Source organism: Salmo salar, chromosome ssa21, assembly GCF_905237065.1.
Source record: "Salmo salar chromosome ssa21, Ssal_v3.1, whole genome shotgun sequence".
NCBI lineage: Eukaryota > Metazoa > Chordata > Actinopteri > Salmoniformes > Salmonidae > Salmo > Salmo salar.
The window spans coordinates 51,960,762-51,985,930 of NC_059462.1; the positions used below are offsets into that span (position 1 = coordinate 51,960,762).

The following is a 25,169-nucleotide window of genomic DNA, read 5'->3' on the forward strand; positions in this document are numbered from 1 at the left end:
GACTGGCATGTATAGTATTTATATCAGCCCTCTGATTACAATGAATAGCAAGACGTGCCACTCTGTTCTGGGTCAGTTGCAGCTTAACTAGGTCTTTCCTTGAAGCACTTGATCACATGACTGGACAATAATCAAGGTTAGACTAAACTGGAGCCTGCAGGACTTGCTTTGTGGAGTGTGGTGTCAAAAAAGAAGAGCATCTCTTTATTACGGACAGACCTCTCCCCATCTTTACAATCATTGAATCTCTATGTTTTGACCATGACAGTTTAAAATCTAAGGTAACGCCAAGTAATTTGGTCTCCTCAACTTGTTCAACAGCCACACTATTCATTACCAGTTTCAGCTGAGGTCTAGAACTTAGGGAGTGATTTGTACCAAATACAATGCTCTTAGTTTTAGAGATGTTCAGGAACAGTTTATTACTGGCCACCCATTCCAAAACAGACTGCAACTCTTTTTTAAGGGTTTCAGTGACTTCATTAGCTGTGGTTGCTGATGCGTATATTGTTGAATCATCAGCATACATGGACACACATGCTTTGTTTAATGCCAGTGGCAGGACATTGGTAAACATAGAAAAGAGTAGAGGGCCTAGAGAGCTGCCTTGCGGTACACCACACATTACATGTTTGACATTAGAGAAGCTTCCATTAAAGAAAACCCTTTGAGTTCTATTTGATAGATAGCTCTGAATCCACCATATGGCAAAGGTTGAAAAGCCATAACGTGTGTGTGTGTGTGTGTGTGTGTGTGTGTGTGTGTGTGTGTGTGTGTGTGTGTGTGTATAAAATCAACCCCTTTTTTTTTTTTTTGCTTGAATGACTTGGAGGGGCAAATGTAATATTTCTTATATATTTTTGCTCAAAAAACTTTTTGGCCGCCAGTTGCTATAAAGAAATGCTGTCCACAGGACTGTCTGTGTTGGCTAGCTGCTCTCCAAGGGGCTGTGGCGTTTATTAAACCAGTCAGGCATGACCGGAGACCGTTTTCCAGATTAAACGGGGAACACATTTGCCTGTAGACACTGTCCTGAGACCTGTTTTCCAGTGCATGTGTATATTTCCCAGAAATGTCATCTTTCTCCCTCCTTTATTTTTTATCAGAAAATAGATCATTAATACATGGACTGTTAGTATTTCCCGCTGAATGTTTGTGATGTGCTGCTGACATGCCTGCTTTCCCTCATATTTGACACATGTACAGCCTTGTCAAAATGAATCTTTTGCCTCTTAATTTAGTCCTAAACATCCACTGACCTCTTCCCCTCTCCAGGTGCTGGCCACGGGCCTGAGTGCTCTCTACTCCTCCCTGCCGAGGAAGATAGAGGTACGGGGGGATGACTGGCATGCTCTGCGTAGGGAGGACTGGATGGGCGTGTCCTCTCTGGTGCTCTTCATGAACTCTCTGGAGTTCTGTAACGCTGTCATCCAGGTGGCTCACCCCCTGGTCCGCAGACAGCTGGTCGACTACGTTCACAACGGCTTCCTGGTCCCTGTCATGGGACCCGCCCTACACAAGGTAGGGGGGGGGGACTCTCTGATTGGCTAGCCTGAGCTGACAGTTAAAAGTAGTAGCTACTAGGCTGCTCCAGCTGGAGGCACGCTTAAAAACTTGATTTTATTACTCTTCTCGTTAAAACATGTCATTTTGGCTGCCAACATCAGAATTTTATATTTTAATATTTAACATCCCCCCCCCCCCAGTCATCTGTAGATGAGATGATAGCCAGTACAGCCTACCTGGACCTGTTCCTGCGCAGCGTCACGGAAACGTCTCTCCTTAAAACCTTCCTGCGTTTTATCCTCATGCATCGCCACGACAACGACACCATCCTGGACACGTTGCTAACTCGCATCAGCAGCAACTCAAGGGTCAGTACTACAGTATTGTGAGTGTACAGTATTTTCAGTCATTTAGCAGACCGTCTTATCTAAAGCCACTTACAGTTAGTGTCATCAAAAGGTAGCTAGGTGAGACAACCACATCCATATCAGTTGTAGTAAGTAAAATGAATTAAAACAAACAACAAAAAAATGATGTAGGAAATGGGGCCTGGAATGGGTGGGGGGGGGCTTCTACAGCTGCATTGCTTGCTGTTTGGGGTTTTAGGCTGGGTTTCTGTATAGCACTTTGTGACATCGGCTGATGTAAAAAGGGTGTCTGTTCTGCTGTTTCTTCACGTTTCTCTCCTACAGCTGTCTAATGTTCTTCATGTTTCTTCACGTTTCTCTCCTACAGCTGTCTAATGTTCTGCTGTTTCTTCACGTTTCTCTCCTACAGCTGTCTAATGTTCTGCTGTTTCTTCACGTTTCTCTCCTACAGCTGTCTAATGTTCTGTTGTTTCTTCACGTTTCTCTCCTACAGCTGTCTAATGTTCTGCTGTTTCTTCACGTTTCTCTCCTACAGCTGTCTAATGTTCTGCTGTTTCTTCACGTTTCTCTCCTACAGCTGTCTAATGTTCTTCATGTTTCTTCACGTTTCTCTCCTACAGCTGTCTAATGTTCTGCTGTTTCTTCACGTTTCTCTCCTACAGCTGTCTAATGTTCTGCTGTTTCTTCACGTTTCTCTCCTACAGCTGTCTAATGTTCTTCATGTTTCTTCACGTTTCTCTCCTACAGCTGTCTAATGTTCTGCTGTTTCTTCACGTTTCTCTCCTACAGCTGTCTAATGTTCTTCATGTTTCTTCACGTTTCTCTCCTACAGCTGTCTAATGTTCTGCTGTTTCTTCACGTTTCTCTCCTACAGCTGTCTAATGTTCTGCTGTTTCTTTACGTTTCTCTCCTACAGCTGTCTAATGTTCTTCATGTTTCTTCACGTTTCTCTCCTACAGCTGTCTAATGTTCTGCTGTTTCTTCATGTTTCTCTCCTACAGCTGTCTAATGTTCTTCATGTTTCTTCACGTTTCTCTCCTACAGCTGTCTAATGTTCTGCTGTTTCTTCACGTTTCTCTCCTACAGCTGTCTAATGTTCTGCTGTTTCTTCACGTTTCTCTCCTACAGCTGTCTAATGTTCTGTTGTTTCTTCACGTTTCTCTCCTACAGCTGTCTAATGTTCTGCTGTTTCTTCACGTTTCTCTCCTACAGCTGTCTAATGTTCTGCTGTTTCTTCACGTTTCTCTCCTACAGCTGTCTAATGTTCTTCATGTTTCTTCACGTTTCTCTCCTACAGCTGTCTAATGTTCTGCTGTTTCTTCACGTTTCTCTCCTACAGCTGTCTAATGTTCTGCTGTTTCTTCACGTTTCTCTCCTACAGCTGTCTAATGTTCTTCATGTTTCTTCACGTTTCTCTCCTACAGCTGTCTAATGTTCTGCTGTTTCTTCACGTTTCTCTCCTACAGCTGTCTAATGTTCTTCATGTTTCTTCACGTTTCTCTCCTACAGCTGTCTAATGTTCTGCTGTTTCTTCACGTTTCTCTCCTACAGCTGTCTAATGTTCTGCTGTTTCTTTACGTTTCTCTCCTACAGCTGTCTAATGTTCTTCATGTTTCTTCACGTTTCTCTCCTACAGCTGTCTAATGTTCTGCTGTTTCTTCATGTTTCTCTCCTACAGCTGTCTAATGTTCTTCATGTTTCTTCACGTTTCTCTCCTACAGCTGTCTAATGTTCTGCTGTTTCTCTCCTACAGCTGTCTAATGTTCTGCTGTTTCTTCACGTTTCTCTCCTACAGCTGTCTAATGTTCTGCTGTTTCTTCACGTTTCTCTCCTACAGCTGTCTAATGTTCTGCTGTTTCTTCACGTTTCTCTCCTACAGCTGTCTAATGTTCTGCTGTTTCTTCACGTTTCTCTCCTACAGCTGTCTAATGTTCTGCTGTTTCTCTCCTACAGCTGTCTAATGTTCTGCTGTTTCTTCACGTTTCTCTCCTACAGCTGTCTAATGTTCTGCTGTTTCTTCACGTTTCTCTCCTACAGCTGTCTAATGTTCTGCTGTTTCTTCATGTTTCTCTCCTACAGCTGTCTAATGTTCTGCTGTTTCTTCACGTTTCTCTCCTACAGCTGTCTAATGTTCTGCTGTTTCTTCGTTTCTCTCCTACAGCTGTCTAATGTTCTGCTGTTTCTTCACGTTTCTCTCCTACAGCTGTCTAATGTTCTTCATGTTTCTTCACGTTTCTCTCCTACAGCTGTCTAATGTTCTTCATGTTTCTTCACGTTTCTCTCCTACAGCTGTCTAATGTTCTGCTGATGTTTCTCTCCTACAGCTGTCTAATGTTCTGCATGTTTCTTCACGTTTCTCTCCTACAGCTGTCTAATGTTCTGCTGTTTCTTCACGTTTCTCTCCTACAGCTGTCTAATGTTCTTCATGTTTCTTCACGTTTCTCTCCTACAGCTGTCTAATGTTCTGCTGGTTTCTCTCCTACAGCTGTCTAATGTTCTGCTGTTTCTTCACGTTTCTCTCCTACAGCTGTCTAATGTTCTTCATGTTTCTTCACGTTTCTCTCCTACAGCTGTCTAATGTTCTGCTGTTTCTCTCCTACAGCTGTCTAATGTTCTGCTGTTTCTTCACGTTTCTCTCCTACAGCTGTCTAATGTTCTTCATGTTTCTTCACGTTTCTCTCCTACAGCTGTCTAATGTTCTGCTGTTTCTTCACGTTTCTCTCCTACAGCTGTCTAATGTTCTGCTGTTTCTTCACGTTTCTCTCCTACAGCTGTCTAATGTTCTTCATGTTTCTCTCCTACAGCTGTCTAATGTTCTGTTGTTTCTCTCCTACAGCTGTGTATGGTGTCTTTGAGCCTGTTTAGGACTCTACTCTCTCTCAACTGTGAAGACCTCATGTTGCAGCTCGTTCTCAGGTAGAAACTGAAACTGAGAATGTAACAGTGTATTGTTGTCCTACAGCATCTTTTAAGATTCTACTTGTAATGAAAAAACACTGTATAAATGAAATCTATTATTATTTTCATGACAGGTATCTGCTGCCCTGTACCCATGTGATGTTGAGTCAGAGGCGTGCTGTCAGGGACACTGATCTCTATGGTAAATCAGCTGACAAGTTCCTGTCCCTCATCCCAGACTGCTGCCGTCTGAGCACAGTGCCCTCTGCTGAGCAGGAGGAAGAACCTGCCCTTTGGGGGAAAGGTAACTGACTGACAGGCGACTAACCCATGGTTTCTACTGAACATGTCACTCATTCAAGCAGATGCTCTTATCCAGATGAATTTACAAATGTACCTTTTTCAATACAAGCATAAGAAACGGTGTGTTTAAAGATTTGGAAAGAGTTAAACTTCAGTTTTAACTACACGTTATACATTATGACATTTTATGGAGTTTTTTAATTTTTTATCAATGTTTTAAAATATATATATATATATATATATATATATACACTGCTCAAAAAAATTAAGGGAACACTTAAACAACACAATGTAACTCCAAGTCAATCACACTTCTGTGAAATCAAACTGTCCACTTAGGAAGCAACACTGATTGACAATAAATTTTACATGCTGTTGTGCAAATGGAATAGACAACAGGTGGAAATTATAGGCAATTAGCAAGACACCCCCAATAAAGGAGTGGTTCTGCAGGTGGGGACCACAGACCACTTCTTAGTTCCTATGCTTCCTGGCTGATGTTTTGGTCACTTTTGAATGCTGGCGGTGCTTTCACTCTAGTGATAGCATGAGACGGAGTCTACAACCCACACAAGTGGCTCAGGTAGTGCAGCTCATCCAGGATGGCACATCAATGCGAGCTGTGGCAAGAAGGTTTGCTGTGTCTGTCAGCGTAGTGTCCAGAGCATGGAGGCGCTACAGGCCAGTACATCAGGAGACGTGGAGGAGGCCGTAAGAGGGCAACAACCCAGCAGCAGGACCGCTACCTCCGCCTTTGTGCAAGGAGGAGCAGGAGGAGCACTGCCAGAGCCCTGCAAAATGACCTCCAGCAGGCCACAAATGTTCATGTGTCTGCTCAAATGGACAGAAACAGACTCCATGAAGGTGGTATGAGGGCCCGACGTCCACAGGTGGGGGTTGTGCTTACAGCCCAACACCGTGCAGGACGTTTGGCATTTGCCAGAGAACACCAAGATTGGCAAATTCGCCACTGGTGCCCTGTGCTCTTCACAGATGAAAGCAGGTTCACACTGAGCACATGTGACAAACGTGACAGAGTCTGGAGACGCCGTCGAGAACGTTCTGCTGCCTGCAACGTCCTCCAGCATGACCGGTTTGGCGGTGGGTCAGTCATGGTGTGGGGTGGCATTTCTTTGGGGGGCCGCACAGCCCTCCATGTGCTCGCCAGAGGTAGCCTGTCTGCCATTAGGTACCGAGATGAGATCCTCAGACCCCTTGGGAGACCATATGCTGGTGCGGTTGGCCCTGGGTTCCTCCAATGCAAGACAATGCTAGACCTCATGTGGCTGGAGTGTGTCAGCAGTTCCTGCAAGAGGAAGGCATTGATGCTATGGACTGGCCCGCCCGTTCCCCAGACCTGAATCCAATTGAGCACATCTGGGACATCATGTCTCGCTCCATCCACCAACGCCACGTTGCACCACAGACTGTCCAGGAGTTGGCTGATGCTTTAGTCTAGGTCTGGGAGGAGATCCCTCAGGAGACCATCCGCGACCTCATCAGGAGCATGCCCAGGCGTTGTAGGGAGGTCATACAGGCACATGGAGGCCACACACACTACTGAGCATCATTTTGACTCGTTTTAAGGACATTACATCAAAGTTGGATCAACCTGTAGTGTGGTTTTCCACTTTAATTTTGAGTGTGACTCCAAATCCAGACCTCCATGGGTTGATAAATTGGATTTCCATTGATTATTTTTGTGTGATTTTTGTTGTCAGCACATTCAACTATGTAAAGAAAAAAGTATTTAATAAGATTATTTCATTCAGATCTAGGATGTGTTATTTTAGTGTTCCCTTTATTTTTTTGAGCAAAAAAATAAATAAATAAACGCAACATGTAAAGTCGCACGTCAGTACGTCCAACCGGCCTCACAACCGCAGAACACGTGTAACCATGCCAACCCAGCACCGCCACATCCGGCTGCTTCACCTGCAGGATCGTCTGAGGTGGGGTGAGAGGGCTGCTGAGGAGTATTTGTCTGTAGTAAAGCCCTTTTTGAGGGGGGAAAAAATTATTCTGATTGGCTGGGCCTGACTCCCCAGTGGGTGGGCCTCACTGCCAAGTGGGTGGGCCTATGCTCTCCCATGCCCCACCCATGGCTGTGCCCCTGCCCATAGATTAGGACCTAATCTATATATTTCTATTGGCTGATTTTCCTTATATGAACTGCAACTCAGTAAAATCTTCGAAAATGTTGCATGTTGCGTTTTATATTTTTGTTCTGTATAAGTAGTGAGTCACAAACAAAAGACGTTGTGCAAATATAGAATACAACTTTTCAAGGGATACTTGGGGATTTTGGCAGACGCCCTTTATCTACTTCCCCAGTCAGAGGATTTCGTGGATCCAATTTTCATTACATCTGCATGCAGTTTGAAGGAAGCTTCTATCTAGCGCCAATGCAATTGTTAACTAACGCAAGTGGTCAAATATGTTTTTGTGGATGTGACAACATTTTGTGAGTTGCGTTTTACAGATCAGTTTTGTGCAGATTTATGATACGGAGTCCAGATTAGGACATCTTCAGTTTTCCTAAAAATAATATCAAAGTGAATACACTCAGTGGCCAGTTTTTAGCTACATCCATCTAGTACCGGGTCGGACCCCCCCTGTTGCTATGAAGGGATGCACCTGGTCAGCAACAACCTGGTCAGCTGTGGCGTTCAAACGTTGCTCAATTGGTATCAAGGGAGCTAACGTGCTCCAGGAAAATATTCCTCACACCATTACACCACCCCCACCACCAGCCTGTACCGTTGACACCAGACAGGATGGGGCCATGGACTCATGCTGCTTACGCCAAATCCTGACTCTGCCATCAGCATGACGCATCAGGAACTGGGGTTCGTCGGACCAGGCGATGGTTTTCCACTCCTCAGTTGTCCAGTGTTGGTGATGGCGTGCCCACTGGAGCCTCTTCTTCTTGTTTTTAGCTGGTAGGAACCCGGTGTGGTCGTCTGCTGCAATATCCCATCCGTGTGGTCCGAGATGTCGTTCTGAACACCACTGTTGTACTGCGCCGTTATTGGCCTGTTTGTGTTCCGCCTGTTAGCTTGAACCATTCTAGTCATTCTCCTTTGACCGCTCTCATCAACAAGCTGTTTTTGTCCACAGGATTGCTGCTGACCGGATTATTTTTTGTTTGACTACAATGGGGGGGAGACCAAGAAAAGGAAGCTAGGAAAGGAAGGAAAGAGAGCTAGGGTCTGAGGTCTCGACTCGTCTGAGGTCTGTAGCGCTGATGTGCCAACTTCTTTCTGTTGCGTGCGAACCGTTTGGGCTACTAACTAAAATGATCCCACTGTGGAAAGGGGAAACTCTCACAAACATGTCACGAGACTCATCTGAAGGTAACCCATGCAAATTAATGGAAGTAGTTTTGTGGCAAATAAGGGGTTAAAAACATATGTATTTGCTGATCTTATATTTCCTAGATTTAGTGAAAGGGCGATACCTAGTCAGTTGTACTCTGAATCACAGAGGTGTGGGGGGGTGGTGCCATAATCGACATCCACGGCGCCCAGGGAACAGTGAAGGTTACTGCCTTGCTCAGGGGCAGAACGACAGATTTTCACCTTGTCAGCTCAGGGATTCGATCCAGCAACCTTTCGGTTACTGGCCCAATGCTCTAACCACTAGGGGCTACCTGCCTACCTATACGACAGACACTTCAACGCCTTAGTCCATGAATAAATCACAAGGATTATCTTTTTTTTTTTACCATTTATGTTATTTAATGTGTTTCTATGGGCTATAGTAGTAAAGGCCAAATTCAATATATTATGAAAATAAAAGGAAACTATATGGGCATATTTAAAAAAAAGATTTTTATTTGTAAGTTGCATTATGTTACACAACACATCTCTTGTTTGACTCACTACTTACATTTACAACATTGATATATAAATGTATATGTACATAAAGTAGAACAATGACTAATGTTCCTCTGTCTGTCTGTCTCCCTCTGTCTGTCTGTCTCCCTCTGTCTGTCTGTCTCCCTCTGTCTGTCTGTCTCCCTCTGTCTGTAGTCCTGAACAGTCCCAGCTCAGAGTCTCCAGTACACCACAAACCCAGCACTCCGTCCCGCTTGGCCCTCTTCATGCGCCAGCAGAGCACTGGAGGAGGGCCCTCCTCCCCCACCGAGACGGTCCCCTTGTCGCCTGGTGCCGGCCCCAACACCCCCCTGTCCCCAGATAGCCCCATGCACCCCGTCCCAGAGGGGCTGGACTGGGAGTTGGGATACCTGGAGTACCTCAGGGACGCACGTAGGGGGGTAGAGCTGTGCTCTTGGGCCTGCCGGAACTGGTCAGCCCCCTACGACGGAGAGGACCCCTCACCCAACACGGCCCCTCTACCGCCCCCGCCCCCCACCTCCAACCCCTCCCTGGCCATGTTCCCAGAGCACTTCTCCTTCCAGCAGGGAGGAGGAGGAGGTGGAGGTAGTACCTCCCCCGGCCAGCAGAGGGCAGCGGTGGTGGCAGCAGCGCGGTCAGAGTGGAGCAGTACAGAGAGGGATAGTGGAGAGTGGGACGTCACCATCGGTAAGAACAGCTGTATCAGCCTCACACCCCGCACCAAGAAACGCAGCCTGCAGAGAGAGGATGTCCCCCTCCCCAAACCTCTCCATCTCCCTCCTGATTCTGCCTCCCTTCCTGACCCCTCCGCTGCTCCCCACCTCCACTCCGCCCCCACCAAGGGCCCTCAGCAGGCCATCATCAATGGAACGTTGTTGGGGGGGCAGGGGGACGGGTGTAGGGACAGCCAGGATGGAGGGATGGAAGTTAAGAAGGTGAAGAGAGAGTTGGGTGAGCAGCGGCACCCTGCTGGCGGGGACTCTAGTCAGAACGGGGGGGTGGGTGCCTGCCCTGCCCCTGCCCAGTCCTGCAGGTCCCTACAGGGCTTCTACAGTGAAGGGAATGGGTCTGTGGAAAGCTCCAGAGGTCTTCCACCACACAAACCGAGTCACACCCAGACTCAGTCTGCTCCGCTGCTCTCAGAACCCCGTACCAACTCCTCCAACGACAGGCTGACCCTCCATGCTGCAGCACCCGGCCCTGGATCGGGACCTCCTGAGGCAATCTTTAACCAGTCAGAAGCAGTGGAGCGACTGATCTCTGAGCTCCTAGATGGGGCTGGGCCTTGGGAGGGGGGCCAGCAGGGGCCTGGGGACTCCAACGGCCAGGGCATCAGCATCGAAGCCTTCACCCAGGAACTCCGGGAGCTGGAGGAGAGGGTGAGGGAGAGGAGCAGGGGGGTGGGGCTGCTCAGACAGCTGGAGGAGACCACCAGAGATCCCCACTCAGAGGAACCACCGCCCCCCTCTCCCCTGGACGCTGACCTGATGGGGAGTGGGGTAGGGGCTGGAGTTGTGGGGGTGTTCAGCCCTGCCAGGCCTCTAGGACAGCCATCCTCTCAGCCCTACACAGGTGAGAAAGACCACCAGAGAGCAGAAGGGTTTTTGTGTCTATTAGATTATGTTGTCTACTGTTTATCTGCTGTTTACTTGCTTATGTGTGTTAAGATGTTAGTTGTTATATTTTAAATTGGTGCTCGAGGTTGGATGCTGCTCCATTATTGAATTATTTTGATGTTGGTTTGATGTTTTCTTTTGGTTGACTTGCTCTTTTGATGTTTAACATTGGATGACGTTGCACAGGAAATTAATATAGACTGTTGCTTCCTTTTTGATATTTAGTCTTGCCTGTTTTTTTTCTTGTTAGATTTTGACTTCCATTAGTGTGCAAGTGCACCTTCCCTCCCTCCATTCTCTCTCCCTCGCTCCCCTCTCTCCTTCCCCCTCTTCCTTGCTCCCATCTGTCTCCCTCCTTCTCTCTTCCTCGCTCTCTGTTCCTCTCCCAGGGACTTCAGATTTAAATGAACTGTTAGCTAAATCTGGTGCAATGTATCACTTCTCACTTTTGAGTCGTATGTTTGGTTGTACATTTGTCCCTGTTTCAAATTAACAAAATATCTCTCTCTGGCTTTCCCTCTCTCTCGCCCCCCCCCCCCCCCATGCAGGTCCGTTCATGGTGGTTCTGTTTGCCAAGCTGGAAAACATGCTCCAGAACTCTCTGTATGTAAACATCCTGTTGACGGGTATTCTGGGCCAGCTTGCCTGCTACCCTCAGCCCCTGCTCCGATCTTTCCTCCTCAACACCAACATGGTGTTCCAGCCCAGCGTCAAGTCTCTTATACAGGTAGGAAGACATCACTATGTTCCCTAACTCTAACCCAGCGTCAAGTCTCTTATACAGGTAGGAAGTATCGCTGTGTTCCCTAACTCTAACCCAGCGTCAAGTCTCTTATACAGGTAGGAAGTATCGCTGTGTTCCCTAACTCTAACCCAGCGTCAAGTCTCTTATACAGGTAGGAAGTATCGCTGTGTTCCCTAACTCTAACCCAGCGTCAAGTCTCTTATACAGGTAGGAAGTATCGCTGTGTTCCCTAACTCTAACCCAGCGTCAAGTCTCTTATACAGGTAGGAAGTATCGCTGTGTTCTCTAACCCAGCGTCAAGTCTCTTATACAGGTAGGAAGTATCGTTGTGTTCCCTAACTCTAACCCAGCGTCAAGTCTCTTATACAGGTAGGAAGTATCGCTGTGTTCTCTAACTCTAACCCAGCGTCAAGTCTCTTATACAGGTAGGAAGACATCACTATGTTTCCTAACTCTAACCCAGCGTCAAGTCTCTTATACAGGTAGGAAGTATCGCTGTGTTCTCTAACCCAGCGTCAAGTCTCTTATACAGGTAGGAAGTATCGTTGTGTTCCCTAACTCTAACCCAGCGTCAAGTCTCTTATACAGGTAGGAAGTATCGTTGTGTTCCCTAACTCTAACCCAGCGTCAAGTCTCTTATACAGGTAGGAAGTATCGCTGTGTTCCCTAACTCTAACCCAGCGTCAAATCTCTCATATGCTGACCACACCGTTAGCGTCGCGTGCTCACACTGCTCGCGCTCGTCAACGAGCGTCTGCATAGCCAGGTGCTGAAATTGAACTGGATGCTGGATGCTAAGTCCCTCTCCCATCTCATTGGTTTTAGGAGCATATACCCACTTGGGTGATTGAAAGATGAACTGAGGTCCAAACTCCAGTCCAGTTGGTGGTGGTAATGCACCTTAAAGTTGGTTGCCAACCTCCATATAAAGTCCAAAGAATAAGAAGCCTGAAGGAGGAGAGATTACTAGAAACAAACTCAGTTTCCCCTTTTATCTGTGGATTCATTGTCAGAGTAGAGGACCTTGTGCATTTCAGGTAAAATATCTATTTTATTTCCCAGGACAAAATGAGCTAGCAACAGCAAGCTAGAGAAATGGACATGAATGTTCAATGCTTTTTGACCTGTCCCCAAATTAATTTAGTTGGTTCAGAGTTCGTTTTGATATTTCAACCTGCGTGTCCGGATCACGTCTGGTGTGAGTGGACAAAATCAACATGCGCGTGATGGTGCACGTGAACAAGGGACTGGTCAGCATGTCATACTGATAGGAAGTATCACTATGTTCCCTAACCTTGCTTCCCTCCCCTGCCTCCTCTCTCTCTCCCCTGCCTCCTCTCTCTCTCTCCCCTGCCTCCTCTCTCTCTCTCCCCTGCCTCCTCTCTCTCTCTCTCCCCTGCCTCCTCTCTCTCTCTCTCCCCTGCCTCCTCTCTCTCTCTCTCCCCTGCCTCCTCTCTCTCTCTCCCCTGCCTCCTCTCTCTCTCTCCCCTGCCTCCTCTCTCTCTCTCCCCTGCCTCCTCTCTCTCTCTCCCCTGCCTCCTCTCTCTCTCTCTCTCTTTCCCCCTGCCTCCTCTCTCTCTCTCCCCTGCCCCCTCTCTCTCTCTCTCTCTCTCCCCTGCCTCCTCTCTCTTTCCTCACTCCCTCAGGTCCTGGGCTCAGTGAAGAACCGCATCGAGACGTTTGCAGCGTCCCATGAGGATTTCCCTGCCATGCTGAAGAAAGCCCAGCGCTACCTGGCGGCCAGGGGCAAGGTGGATTGGGCTGACTCACCCATGGGGATGCCCACACTGAGACGCTCTGATTCTCTGGGTGAGTGAGAGGGCCACGGACACATGCAGACACACACACACACACACACACACAGTGTATAGTAGCCCATGGGAGTGCTAGAGAGAATGAATAATGCCTACAGGCTGTGATTGGGGAAAATTGGGTCATCTGTTCTGTTCACAGGGTTACTGGATAGGGTAGGCAGCAGATGAGATTATTACCTTTTATCAAGACACACATCTCCTCACCAGGGTGAATCAGGCTCAAACGGGCCTGTCTGTGTTCTGGCCACATAAACAAAACAGTTGAAGGCAACTGAGTGGCGATCTAAGACACTGCATCTCGGTGATAGATGCGTCACTAAAGACGCCCTGGTTCATATCCAGGCTGTATCACAACCGGCTGTGATTGGGAGCCCAATAGTCCCAGCGTCGTCTGGGTTTGCCCGGGGTAGGCCGTCATTGTAATTAAGAATTTGTTCTTAACTGACTTGTCTAGTTTAAATAAAGGTAAAAAATAATAATTGTGAAACCATGTCTATATCTGCATCTGTCAGAAGGCAGTGCAGCGGTCTAAGGCACGGGGAGGGTTTGGCCCAGCGTCATCCGGGTTAGGGGAGGGTTTGGCCCAGCGTCGTCCGGGTTAGGGGAGGGTTTGGCCCAGCGCCGTCCGGGTTAGGGGAGGGTTTGGCCCAGCGTCGTCCGGGTTAGGGGAGGGTTTGGCCCAGCGTCGTCCGGGTTAGGGGAGGGTTTGGCCCAGCGTCGTCCGGGTTAGGGGTGGGTTTGGCCCAGCGCCGTCCGGGTTAGGGGAGGGTTTGGCCCAGCGCCGTCCGGGTTAGGGGAGGGTTTGGCCCAGCGCCGTCCGGGTTAGGGGAGGGTTTGGCCCAGCGTCGTCCGGGTTAGGGGAGGGTTTGGCCCAGCGTCGTCCGGGTTAGGGGAGGGTTTGGCCCAGCGTCGTCCGGGTTAGGGGAGGGTTTGGCCGGCTGGGATACCCTTGTCCCATCGCGCACTAGCGACTCCTGTGGCGGGCCGGGTGCAGTGCACGCTGACACGGTCATCAGGTGTATGGTGTTTCCTCCAACACATTGGTGCGGCTGGCTTCCAGGTTAAGCGAGCAGTGTGTGAAGAAGCAGTGCGGCTTGGCAGGGTCGCCTCTCCCAAGTCCGTAGGGGACTTGCAGCGATGGAACAAGACTGGAACTACCAATTGGATATCATGAAATTAGGAAGAAAAAGGGGTAAAAGCGAAAGATTATAAATAGAAACATTTTTAAAAAGAGGTTTGACATGTTTTGGGTTATTTACTTCTCTTCTGTTGTCAGTCTACCTGTCCCATCCTGTCTGTCTGTTGTCAGTCTACCTGTCCCATCCTGTCTGTCTGGTGTCAGTCTACTTGTCCTATCCTAATCACATGCTGTGTCTATCTCTTCTCCAGTGAAGAGCCGGAAACCCTCACTAGGCGACCTGATCCTTCGCCACACCAACAGCCCCACGCGGGCACGCCACGCCGCCCAGCTCGCCCTGGCCCATGTACGAGACGGCGGCCAATCGCTGCACAGTGCCCTGTTCCGGGGCGGGTCAGGGGCGTCGGGGCTGGAGAAGCAGGCAGAGGCTCTGAGGGTGAAGAACGCCGTCTACTGCGCCGTCATCTTCTCTGAGTTCCTCAAGGAGCTGGCCGCTCTGGCCCAGGAGCACGCTGTCTCCATGCCCTTCCTTCAGAGCCACGACACTGAGGAGTGATGCTGTCTGTCTCCATGCCCTTCCTTCAGAGCCACGACACTGAGGAGTGATGCTGTCTGTCTCCATGCCCTTCCTCCAGAGCCACGACACTGAGGAGTGATGCTGTCTGTCTCCATGCCCTTCCTCCAGAGCCACGACACTGAGGAGTGATGCTGTCTGTCTCCATGCCCTTCCTTCAGAGCCACGACACTGAGGAGTGATGCTGTCTGTCTCCATGCCCTTCCTCCAGAGCCACGACACTGAGGAGTGATGCTGTCTGTCTCCATGCCCTTCCTTCAGAGCCACGACACTGAGGAGTGATGCTGTCTGTCTCCATGCCCTTCCTCCAGAAGATTGAGAAGCATTGGATTGGTTGTAAGCGTTGTCAATCTAGTGTACATGAAGTCTGGGGCTGTATCCACAAAGAGTCTAAAAGACAGTGGTTAGGATAGGACAGGTAGACTGACACACGAGACAGTGGTTAGGATAGGATAGGTTGACTGACACACGAGACAGTGGTTAGGATAGGACAGGTGACTGACACACGAGACAGTGGTTAGGATAGGACAGGTGACTGACACGAGACAGTGGTTAGGACAGGTAGACTGACACACGAGACAGTGGTTAGGATAGACAGGTAGACTGACACACGAGACAGTGGTTAGGATGGGACAGGTAGACTGACACACGAGACAGTGGTTAGGATAGACAGGTAGACTGACACATGAGACAGTGGTTAGGATGGGACAGGTAGACTGACACACGAGACAGTGGTTAGGATGGGACAGGTAGACTGACACACGAGACAGTGGTTAGGACGGGACAGGTAGACTGACACACGAGACAGTGGTTAGGACGGGACAGGTAGACTGACACACGAGACAGTGGTTAGGATAGGACAGGTAGACTGAAACAAGACAGCGGTTAGGATAGGACAGGTAGAATGACGGTGAACTAGCATCGGTTTAGAATTTTAAATCGTAATGAATAAGATTGTATGAACAGATCCTAGATCGGCACTCCTCCTCTAGGACACTGACCATGTATGAACAGATCCTAGATCAGCACTCCTCCTCTAGGACACTGACCATGTATGGACAGATCCTAGATCAGCACTCCTCCTCTGGGACGCTGTGACCATGTATGGACAGATCCTAGATCAGCACTCCTCCTCTGGGACGCTGTGACCATGTATGGACAGATCCTAGATCGGCACTCCTCCTCTAGGACACTGACCATGTATGGACAGATCCTAGATCGGCACTCCTCCTCTAGGACACTATGACCATGGGCCCTGACCTCATGGTGCAGCTACCATTTACTCCCTTCCACCTGCAGGGGGCAAAGTGGAGCACTGATGGGGCTAAGCGCTGCAGTGAAGAGACGAGAGGAAGGGAGGGGGACAGTTCATTCGGACAATGTGAAATCAAGAATATATATATATACTTCTCTACACTACCACCCTGCTATGGTATGTACACTACACACCACTCTCCAAGATCTACATATATATATATATCTGTAGATCTTGGAGAGTGGTCTGTAGTGTACATACCATAGCAGGGTGGTAGTGTAGAGAAGTATATATATATGTACATGGTGCTGAGTCAACTCTTTCCACTCTCCCCTCTAGTGAATGATGCTCATCAGACATGTTAAAGCTTCCGTCTTTTAGAAAATCTGACAACAACAACAAGAAAAGACCCACAACCTTAAATTTTCCCTGTGCGGTACAGAATTTGCGGAGCGTTGAAACTGTTTAAGTAAACTCTGATACTCAGCTTTTGATCATCTCAACTGTAGTGGACACAACAGGAAGGGAACTGACCAATGGGCTCAGAGCATCTCAAGAAGACAAACCTTTTTGTTTTTAAACTCATCACCTCCGCTTGTGAGATTTAACAGCAAGGGGGAGAGGGGGTGGTCTGGAAAAAGGGGTGACAAGAGAAAGGACCCCCCCCGTACTGTGTACTGGAAAACTAAAGTGGATTTTGATATTTGTATTTACAACCTCTGTTCTTGCTTTATCATTTTAGTTTTAATTGTATTATTTTTTTATATATATAAATGAAACATTTTTAAGACCTATCAATGTCATGTGGGAGCAAAATATGCGTGTGCACCGTGCATTCTATGGTCATGTACCTGGTGTTGCCAGTCTATATGGTCATGTACCTGGTGTTGCCAGTCTATTTGGTCATGTACCTGGTGTTGCCAGTCTATATGGTCATGTACCTGGTGTTGCCAGTCTATTTGGTCATGTACCTGGTGTTGCCAGTCTATATGGTCATGTACCTGGTGTTGCCAGTCTATTTGGTCATGTACCTGGTGTTGCCAGTCTATATGGTCATGTACCTGGTGTTGCCAGTCTATATGGTCATGTACCTGGTGTTGCCAGTCTATATGGTCATGTACCTGGTGTTGCCAGTCTATATGGTCATGTACCTGGTGTTGCCAGTCTATTTGGTCATGTACCTGGTGTTGCCATAGGAAAGGCTGTGTTTCTGTCCTGTTGTATAAAAAAACACTGCAGTGCTTAAAGGTGTGTGTACTACAAAGCAGGATCAATGAGTTAGCCAGGCCTAAATATTCTGAAACGTTTTCTTTTTTTAGAAGGATAACCTTGAAATTGGCTCAACCAAAACTTGTATCCAAGTTTAGATTTCTTAATGAATTAGAATAGCAATAGTTATTTCTGGTTGCTTATCAAAGTTAGCTGGCTAACTCATTGATCCTGCTTTGTAGAGTATACTTCTCTGAAGGTTCAGTGTGGGACAGAGGATGGGAAGGTTAATCGGTAGTCTGAGACTGGGAGAAAACCTCATGCTCGTTGCTTTCAACCTCCCTTCTCTCGTGCTGGTTTTACTCGGGAGATATTGGTTCCTCTAAAAGCTTTACATTTGTTTAATGTGACTACATTTATCACATTTAGTTTCCTGTTTGCAATTAACCAAACTGACGTTCCATCCATCAAATCTGTTGTGAGAAATAGGCTACACAGTTTTGTTTGGGCTCTCTAAACCCTGGGAGAATAGGGTCCCAGTCCTAAGAGCCATTATCAGTTTACGCTGGCTATCTATACTGAAAGGCCATATTTCTGTTCGGGGGGGTGGGGCAACTGTTGCAAGGGAAAGATACTGTAGATCTATCACCTAGGCTAGGAACATGGAATTCAAAAACATAGAACAGTCACCCCAACCGTTCTATAATGGAACATAGAACTGTCATGATAACCTAGTCTGAGTACCAGTCTCTCTTAGCTAACATTCCACTCCTTGCCGTTACCATCTTTGGCACGTGACATGGAGTATTTTGCTACACCCGCAATAACATCTGCTAAACACGTGTACGTTAACAATTAATATGTTGATTTGATTTGTGTATAGGGAGTGGATACGCTAGAGGCTGGTACCCAGGCTAATGATAACCTTGGAGCTAGCCTAACTAAGAGACTGGTACCCAGGCTAATGATAACCTTGGAACTAGCCTAACTAAGAGACTGGTACCCAGGCTAATGATAACCTTGGAGCTAGCCTAACTAAGAGACTGGTAGCCAGGCTAATTATAACCTTGGAGCTAGCCTAACTAAGAGACTGGTACCCAGGCTAATGATAACCTTGGAGCTAGCCTAACTAAGAGACTGGTAGCCAGGCTAATGATAACCTTGGAACTAGCCTAACTAAGCGCGATGCGGTCTTAAACAGTAATACTTAACCTTACATAGGTAATATACATATCTAAAAGGTGTCATTCTGAGGTACCAAGTAAATATGGGACCTTTTTCTTCTCTCTGGGAAACTAGTCTGTAGAAAGTTTAACCATGTCAGTGTTTCCATGGATCTAATATTGATTAATATGCGTCGTGTTGAGAAGCTAGCCGCCCACACAGTGTTTGAAGCTTTGCCAAGACACTTTAATTACTTTCATTTCCTTTTTTTATTTTTTATCTAGGGTTTGAGGTTGTGTGTGTGTGTGTGTGTGTGTGTGTGTGTGTGTGTGTGTGTGTGTGTGTGTGTGTGTGTGTGTGTGTGTGTGTGTGTGTGTGTGAAAGTCCATCTCTAACCCTGTCTCTATATTGTCAGTAACTTGGCTCAACATTCTCTCTGGTCTGTCAGTGAAATAACTGTTTTTTGCCATTTTTTTTCAGAACATCTGTCAGAATTTAAATGGATATGCCAAAACTCTGGTCGACAGGTACGACTTTTGACGTTTGAGGAAAGCCATGGCTACAATAAGTCCCCTTAATATCCTACGCTGTTACTCTTATTCTGGGCATGTATAACTCTCAAGAATTGACGATATTCCCCAAGTCCTCGAACAGCTACATCCAGATGTTTTGAAGAGGAAAAAAATACAGTAATTCAATAAAAAGATATATGAACAAAAAAATCTATGAGAAGTCGCTAGTTCCACAAGTAGGTTCTGGGTAATCTGTGCTAGACTGAGACTAGAGAATCAAGCTGTTTCTATGTTGAAGAGAGAGGGAGAGAGTAAATTACTGCAGTGTTTTCCAAAACAACATCCGTCCCTTCAGCTGTCCATATCCATACCTTCTGTCTCTGTTCGTTCACCTCCGATGTATCCCCTTTCATTCACTTTTATTTTGTCTCAATACATTGTGCAAGAGAAAAGGATTTTACAGTTGGTGACCCCTCTTAAGGTCACGAACTGTACCCTGGCAATGACCAAATGATTATCTCTTAACCGTTATCTATTTCATTTGATCAGACATCAAATCAGTCACTCTTAACTCCGATTTTAACTTTGTATGAATATTTTTCTGTGAAAGAATTGCTTGTTAAAGGTGTGTGAGTTAGTTTCACTGTCCTTTTTATTACAGTTCACTGTTCTCTTGAAGCAACCCCCATCCACAAGAACGCAAACCTATAATAAGTGTTGAGTTAAATACATCTGGGTTTCGGGGTGGCTACAGACAGTAGCTGGATCAGGTGTTTTCAACATGTTAGCATTTTCATTTTCCTTTTATTGTAAATTAAGAAATTCAAGCAACTATTTCAATTGTATTGATTGGTGATTTGTGAGCGTGTTCAGCTCTTTCCAGGTTTTGTCGTGTGTGTGTGTGTGTGTGTGTGGCAGCAGTAGTCTTCCTCAGCCATGCATCTCTCTCCCTCATACAACCATCTCTCTGGAACTGCCAGTCAGCCACTCCACATAATGCCATGCATCTCTCTCTGGAACTGCCAGTCAGCCACTCCACATAATGCCATGCATCTCTCTCTGGAACTGCCAGTCAGCCACTCCACATAATGGCATGCATCTCTCTCTGGAACTGCCAGTCAGCCACTCCACATAATGCCATGCATCTCTCTCTGGAACTGCCAGTCAGCCACTCCACATAATGCCATGCAGTCGAGGTTTGAAAAATATCCTCTGATGTAACTTCCTGACTTCCTATTATATTTACTGCCTATCATATTCAAACTGTGTTGGAGAGGATGTTGTTACCGTTCCAAATGACAAGAAACCACAAGAGAGCTGAACGGCTCATTGTGATTATCTCATCAATGAGCTGATGAGGATGGATTTATGGTTCTCATCACTAGTGTGTGTGTGTGTGTGTCTGTGTGTGTGTGTGTATTTTTTTTTTTAAAGATTTAAGTTTCAAACTATTTTGATTATGTTTCATTTTTCTGGGAATTGTCTGTCAGCTGTTCTTTCTTACTTTTTTTTCTTCCTGTATTGTGAAATGATAGATCTCTCCTGGAATCTATGCAAATATGTTCTGGTGTCCTAACGCCAAGGCTGAAACGGGAGATAGACTGAGTTAACCTGTAAATAATGTATAAACCAATGGGTCTTTAGAAATACAGGGGCATATGCATTAATCAAGAGGACTGAATGAAACACATGCGAAATGAATGTCTGAAATATTTTTATAATTTAAGAGAGGGAAAGATAAAAAAAAAAAACATGAATCAAAAACAAGAACTTTGTGGGGAAATATCTGTAAGAAACACACAAAAAATAAAGGGAACGTTTTTATTCATTTATAAATGTTTTACCTAGCCATATGAATTGTGTCATGATGTTTTCTTTATTTTGGCTTTTCTCTCCGCTGTCAATTAAGCTTCTGACACAGCACACAGAACAGTTGATGTACAGATGAGCTTCCCACCTAGAGATGAGTCTTTTCCGTCTTTCACCTGTTATTCTCCCTTTTTAATCATTAATTCTGCCTGAACGTGTGTGTGTGTGTGTGTGTGTGTACTCTATTTCACAGCAGAACATTCTACAGATACTTATTAACTGACTCAAACTCTTGCTTATTAGCCTAGCTCCAAGCACTGGGGTGATTTGAGTGAGTGAATCTCATGCATGTCTAGAACATTCACCACTGTTAGTGTGTCCGTCGGTCTATAGAACACGAGTCAACCTCATTCCGCGGAATGCCGAGTGTCTGCGGGTTTTCGTTGTACTGTACTTGATTGATGAAGTAAGGTCACTGATTAGTAAGGAACTCTACTCAACTGGTTGTCAAGGTCTTAATTGAAAGGAAAAAAACAAAAACCTGCAGACATTTGGCCCTCCATGGAATGAGTTGGACACCCCTGATCTAGAACGTTCACCACTGTCTGTGTGTTGGTTTAATCTAGAACGTTCACCACGCACAGTGTGTTGGTCGATCACCTGTGTCAATCGAGAACTGTCCGGCCGGGCCCGCTACCAGGGACTGTGGGCTCTCCTTCTCCATGGCCGACGAGAGTAAGACATTTAAGCGTGTTAACCTTAGCAAGGCTGCCGGCCCAGACGGCATCCCTAGCCGTGTCCTCAGAGCATGCGCAGACCAGCTGGCTGGTGTGTTTTCGGACATATTCGATCTCTCCCTATCCCAGTCTACTGTCCCCACATGCTTCAAGATGGTCACCATTGTTCCTGTACCCAAGAAGGCAAAGGGAGCTGAACTTAATTGACTATTTCCCCGTAGCACTCACTTCTGTTATCATGAAGTGCTTTGAGAGGCTAGTTGAGGATCATATCACCTCCACCTTACTTGATACCATAGACCCACTACAATTTGCTTACTGACCAAATAGATCCACAGACAATGCAATCACCATCACTCTGCTCTATCCCATCTGGACAAGAGGAATACCTATGTAAGAATGTTGTTTATTGACTATAGCTCAGCATTCAACACCATAGTTCCCTTAAAGCTCATCCTTAAGTCGGAGGTCCTGAGTCTGAACCCTGTCCTGTACAACTGGGTCCTGGACTTCCTGATGGGCTGCCCCAGGTGGTGAAGGTAGGAAACATCACCTCCACTCTGCTGATCCTCAACACTGGGGCCCCACAAGGGTGTGTGCTCAGCCCCCTCCTGTACTCCCTGTTCAATAATGACTGCGTGGCCATGCACGTCTCCAACTCAATCATCAAGTTTACATACGACACAACAGTAGTAGGCCTGATTACCAACAATGACGAGACAGCGTACAGGGAGGTGGTGAGGCCCTGGGAGAGTGGTGCCAGGAAAATAACCTCTCACTCAATGTCAACAAAACAGGAGCTCATCGTGGACTTAAGGAAACGGCAGAGGGAGCTCGCCCCTATTCACATTGACGGGACCGCAGTGGAGAGGGTGGAAAGCTTCAAGTTCCTCGGCCTACACATAACTGACAATCTGAAATTGTCCACCCACACCGATAGTGTGGTGAGGAAGGCGCAACAGCACCTCTTCAACCTCAGGAGGCTGAAGAAATTTGGCTTGGCCCCTAAAACCCTCACAAACTTTTACAGATGCACATTTGAGAGCATTCTGTCGGGCTGTATCATTGCATGGTACGGCAACTGCACCACCCGCAACCGCAGGGCTCTCCAGAGGGTGGTGCGGTCTGCACAACGCATCACCAGGTGCAAACTACCTGGACTCCAGGACAACTACAGCACCCGATGTCACTGGAAGGCCAAAAAGATCAGCAAGGACATCAACCGCCACAGCCTGTTCATCCCGCAATCATCCAGAAGGCGAGGTCAGTACAGGTGCATCAAAGCTGGGACAAGTGACTGAAAAACAGCTTCTGTCTAAAGGCCATCAGACTGTCAAATAGCCATCACTAGCCAGCTTCCACCTGGTTATGCATCTCTGCACCTTAGAGGTATATACAGTTGAAGTCGGAAGTTTACATACACTTAGGTTGAAGTCATTGAAACTAGTTTTTCAACCACTCCACAAATTTCTTAACAAACTATAGTTTTGGCAAGTCGGTTAGAACATCTACTTTGTGCATGACACAAGTAATTTTTCCAAAATATTTTTTACAGACAGATTATTTCACTTATAATTCACTGTATCACAATTCCGGTCGGTCAGAAGAGTGTGCCTTTAAACAGCTTGGAAAATAACAGAAAATTATGTCATGGCTTTAGAAGCTTCTGGTAGGCTAAATGAGTCAAATGGAGGTTTACCTGTGGATGTATTTCACGGCCTACCTTCAAACTCAGTGCCTCTTTGCTTGAAATCATGGGAAAATCTAAAGAAATTAGCTAAGAACTCAGAAAAAAATTGTAGACCTCCACAAGTCTGGTTAATCCTTGGGAGCAATTTCCAAACACCTGAAGGTACCACGTTCATCTGTACAAACAATAGTACGCAAGTATAAACACCATGGGACCACGCAGCCGTCATACCGCTCAGGAAGGAGACGTTTTCTGTCTCCTAGAGATTAATGTACTTTTGTGCGAAAAGTGCAAATCAATCCTAAAACAACAGTGAAGGCCCTTGTGAAGATGCTGGAGGAAACGGGTACAAAAGTATCTATATCCACAGTAAAATGATTCCTATATCGACATAACCTGAAAGGCCACTCAGCAAGGAGAAGCCACTGCTCTAAAACTGACATAAAAAAGCCAGACTACGGTTTGCAGCTGTACATGGGGACAAAGATTGTACTTTTTGGAGAAATGTCCTCTGGTCTGATGAAACAAAAATAGAACTGTTTGGCCATAATGACCATCCTCCTCCATTTGCAGGAAAAAGGGGGATGCTTGCAAGCCGAAGAACACCATCTCAACTGTGAAGCATGGGGGTGGCAGCATCATGTTGTGCGGTTGCTTTGCTGCAGGAGGGACTGGTGCACTTCACAAAATAGATGGCATCATGAGTAAGGAAAAGTATGTAGATATATTGAAGCCACATCTCAAGACATCAGTCAGGAAGTTAAAGCTTGGTCGCAAATGGGTCTTCCAAATGGACAATGACCCCAAGCATACTTCCAAAGTTGTTGCAAAATGGCTTAAGGACAACAAAGTCAAGGTACTGGAGGGGCCATCAAAGCCCTGACCTCAATCCTATAGAACATTTTGTGGGCAGAACTGAACAAGCGTATGCGAGCAAGGAGGCCTACAAACCTGACTCGGTTACACCAGCTCTGTGAGGAGGACTGGGCCAAAATTCACCCAACTTATTGTGGGAAGCTTGTGGAAGGCTACCCGAAACGTTTGACCCAAGTTAAACAATTTAAAGGCAATGCAACTAAATACTAATTGAGTGTATGTAAACTTCTGACCCACTGGGAATGTGATGAAAGAAATAAAAGCTGAAATTAATCATTCTCTCTACTATTATCCAGACATTTCACATTCTTAAAATAAAGTGGTGATCCTAACTGACCTAAGACAGGGAATTTTTACTAGGATTAAATGTCAGGAATTGTGAAAAACTGAGTTTAAATGTATTTGGCTAAGGTGTATGTAAACTTCCGACTTCAACTGTACATGGAAACACTGGCCACTTTAATAATGAAACACTAGTCACTTTAATGTTTACATACTGCTTTACTTATCTCACAGTAGAATAGAATACAGTATATACATATATTTTAGTCAATGCCACTCTGACATTGCTCAATGTAATATTTAAGTATTTCTTAATTCCATTATTTTACTTTTAGATTTGTGTGTATTGTTGTGAATTGTTAGATACTACTGCACTGTTAGGGGTTACACCAATGCTGTGATTACTGTATATATATGTGATAACTTTTGTATGCTTGCACTGCGCAGATGATGGGGAAAACACTGGGTAAATGGAGATGTCCTGCTTTAGTTCTCAGGCTGAGAACTGTCTGCACCTGCTGATAGCCACACAGCCTGAAGGCCTGAGATTGGTAGAGTGAGAAACCACAGTCTAGACCATGTTTTTTCTCATCTTAGATACTTTTTATCTAATCCAATGCAACAATGTTAAGATATGATTGACGGTAGGCTGTCCACATCATCTAGTATAAAGAGCGTTATCTCCTGTTTCACCACACAGATCTTTACTATAGACTACTAAGGTATTCTGTATGTGAATCTCTGTCTGCAATTGCATTTTATTTCTTAAGAGTTTTATACCAAGGTTCTTGTGTCTGTGTCATTTATCTGGAA

General features: G+C 46.1%; 1 protein-coding gene across 4 annotated transcripts in view; it reads left to right on the forward strand.

The window, feature by feature from the left end:
- The window catches only part of fhip1b (FHF complex subunit HOOK interacting protein 1B), a 59,238-nt gene extending 38,423 nt beyond the window's left edge, over positions 1-20,815 (forward strand). For 2 of the 4 annotated variants that reach the window (XM_045704879.1, XM_045704880.1), the window contains exons 7-14: positions 1,276-1,521; positions 1,707-1,874; positions 4,711-4,790; positions 4,907-5,076; positions 9,110-10,507; positions 11,100-11,278; positions 12,943-13,105; positions 14,500-20,815. In XM_045704879.1, the coding sequence (XP_045560835.1) occupies positions 1,276-1,521; positions 1,707-1,874; positions 4,711-4,790; positions 4,907-5,076; positions 9,110-10,507; positions 11,100-11,278; positions 12,943-13,105; positions 14,500-14,804 (2,709 nt within the window). In that variant the 3' untranslated portion in view covers positions 14,805-20,815. The remainder of the gene's footprint in view (positions 1-1,275; positions 1,522-1,706; positions 1,875-4,710; positions 4,791-4,906; positions 5,077-9,109; positions 10,508-11,099; positions 11,279-12,942; positions 13,106-14,499) is intronic. The other 2 variants (XR_006761242.1, XM_045704881.1) reach the window with 2 other exon arrangements.
- The last annotated feature ends 4,354 nt before the right edge of the window (positions 20,816-25,169 follow it).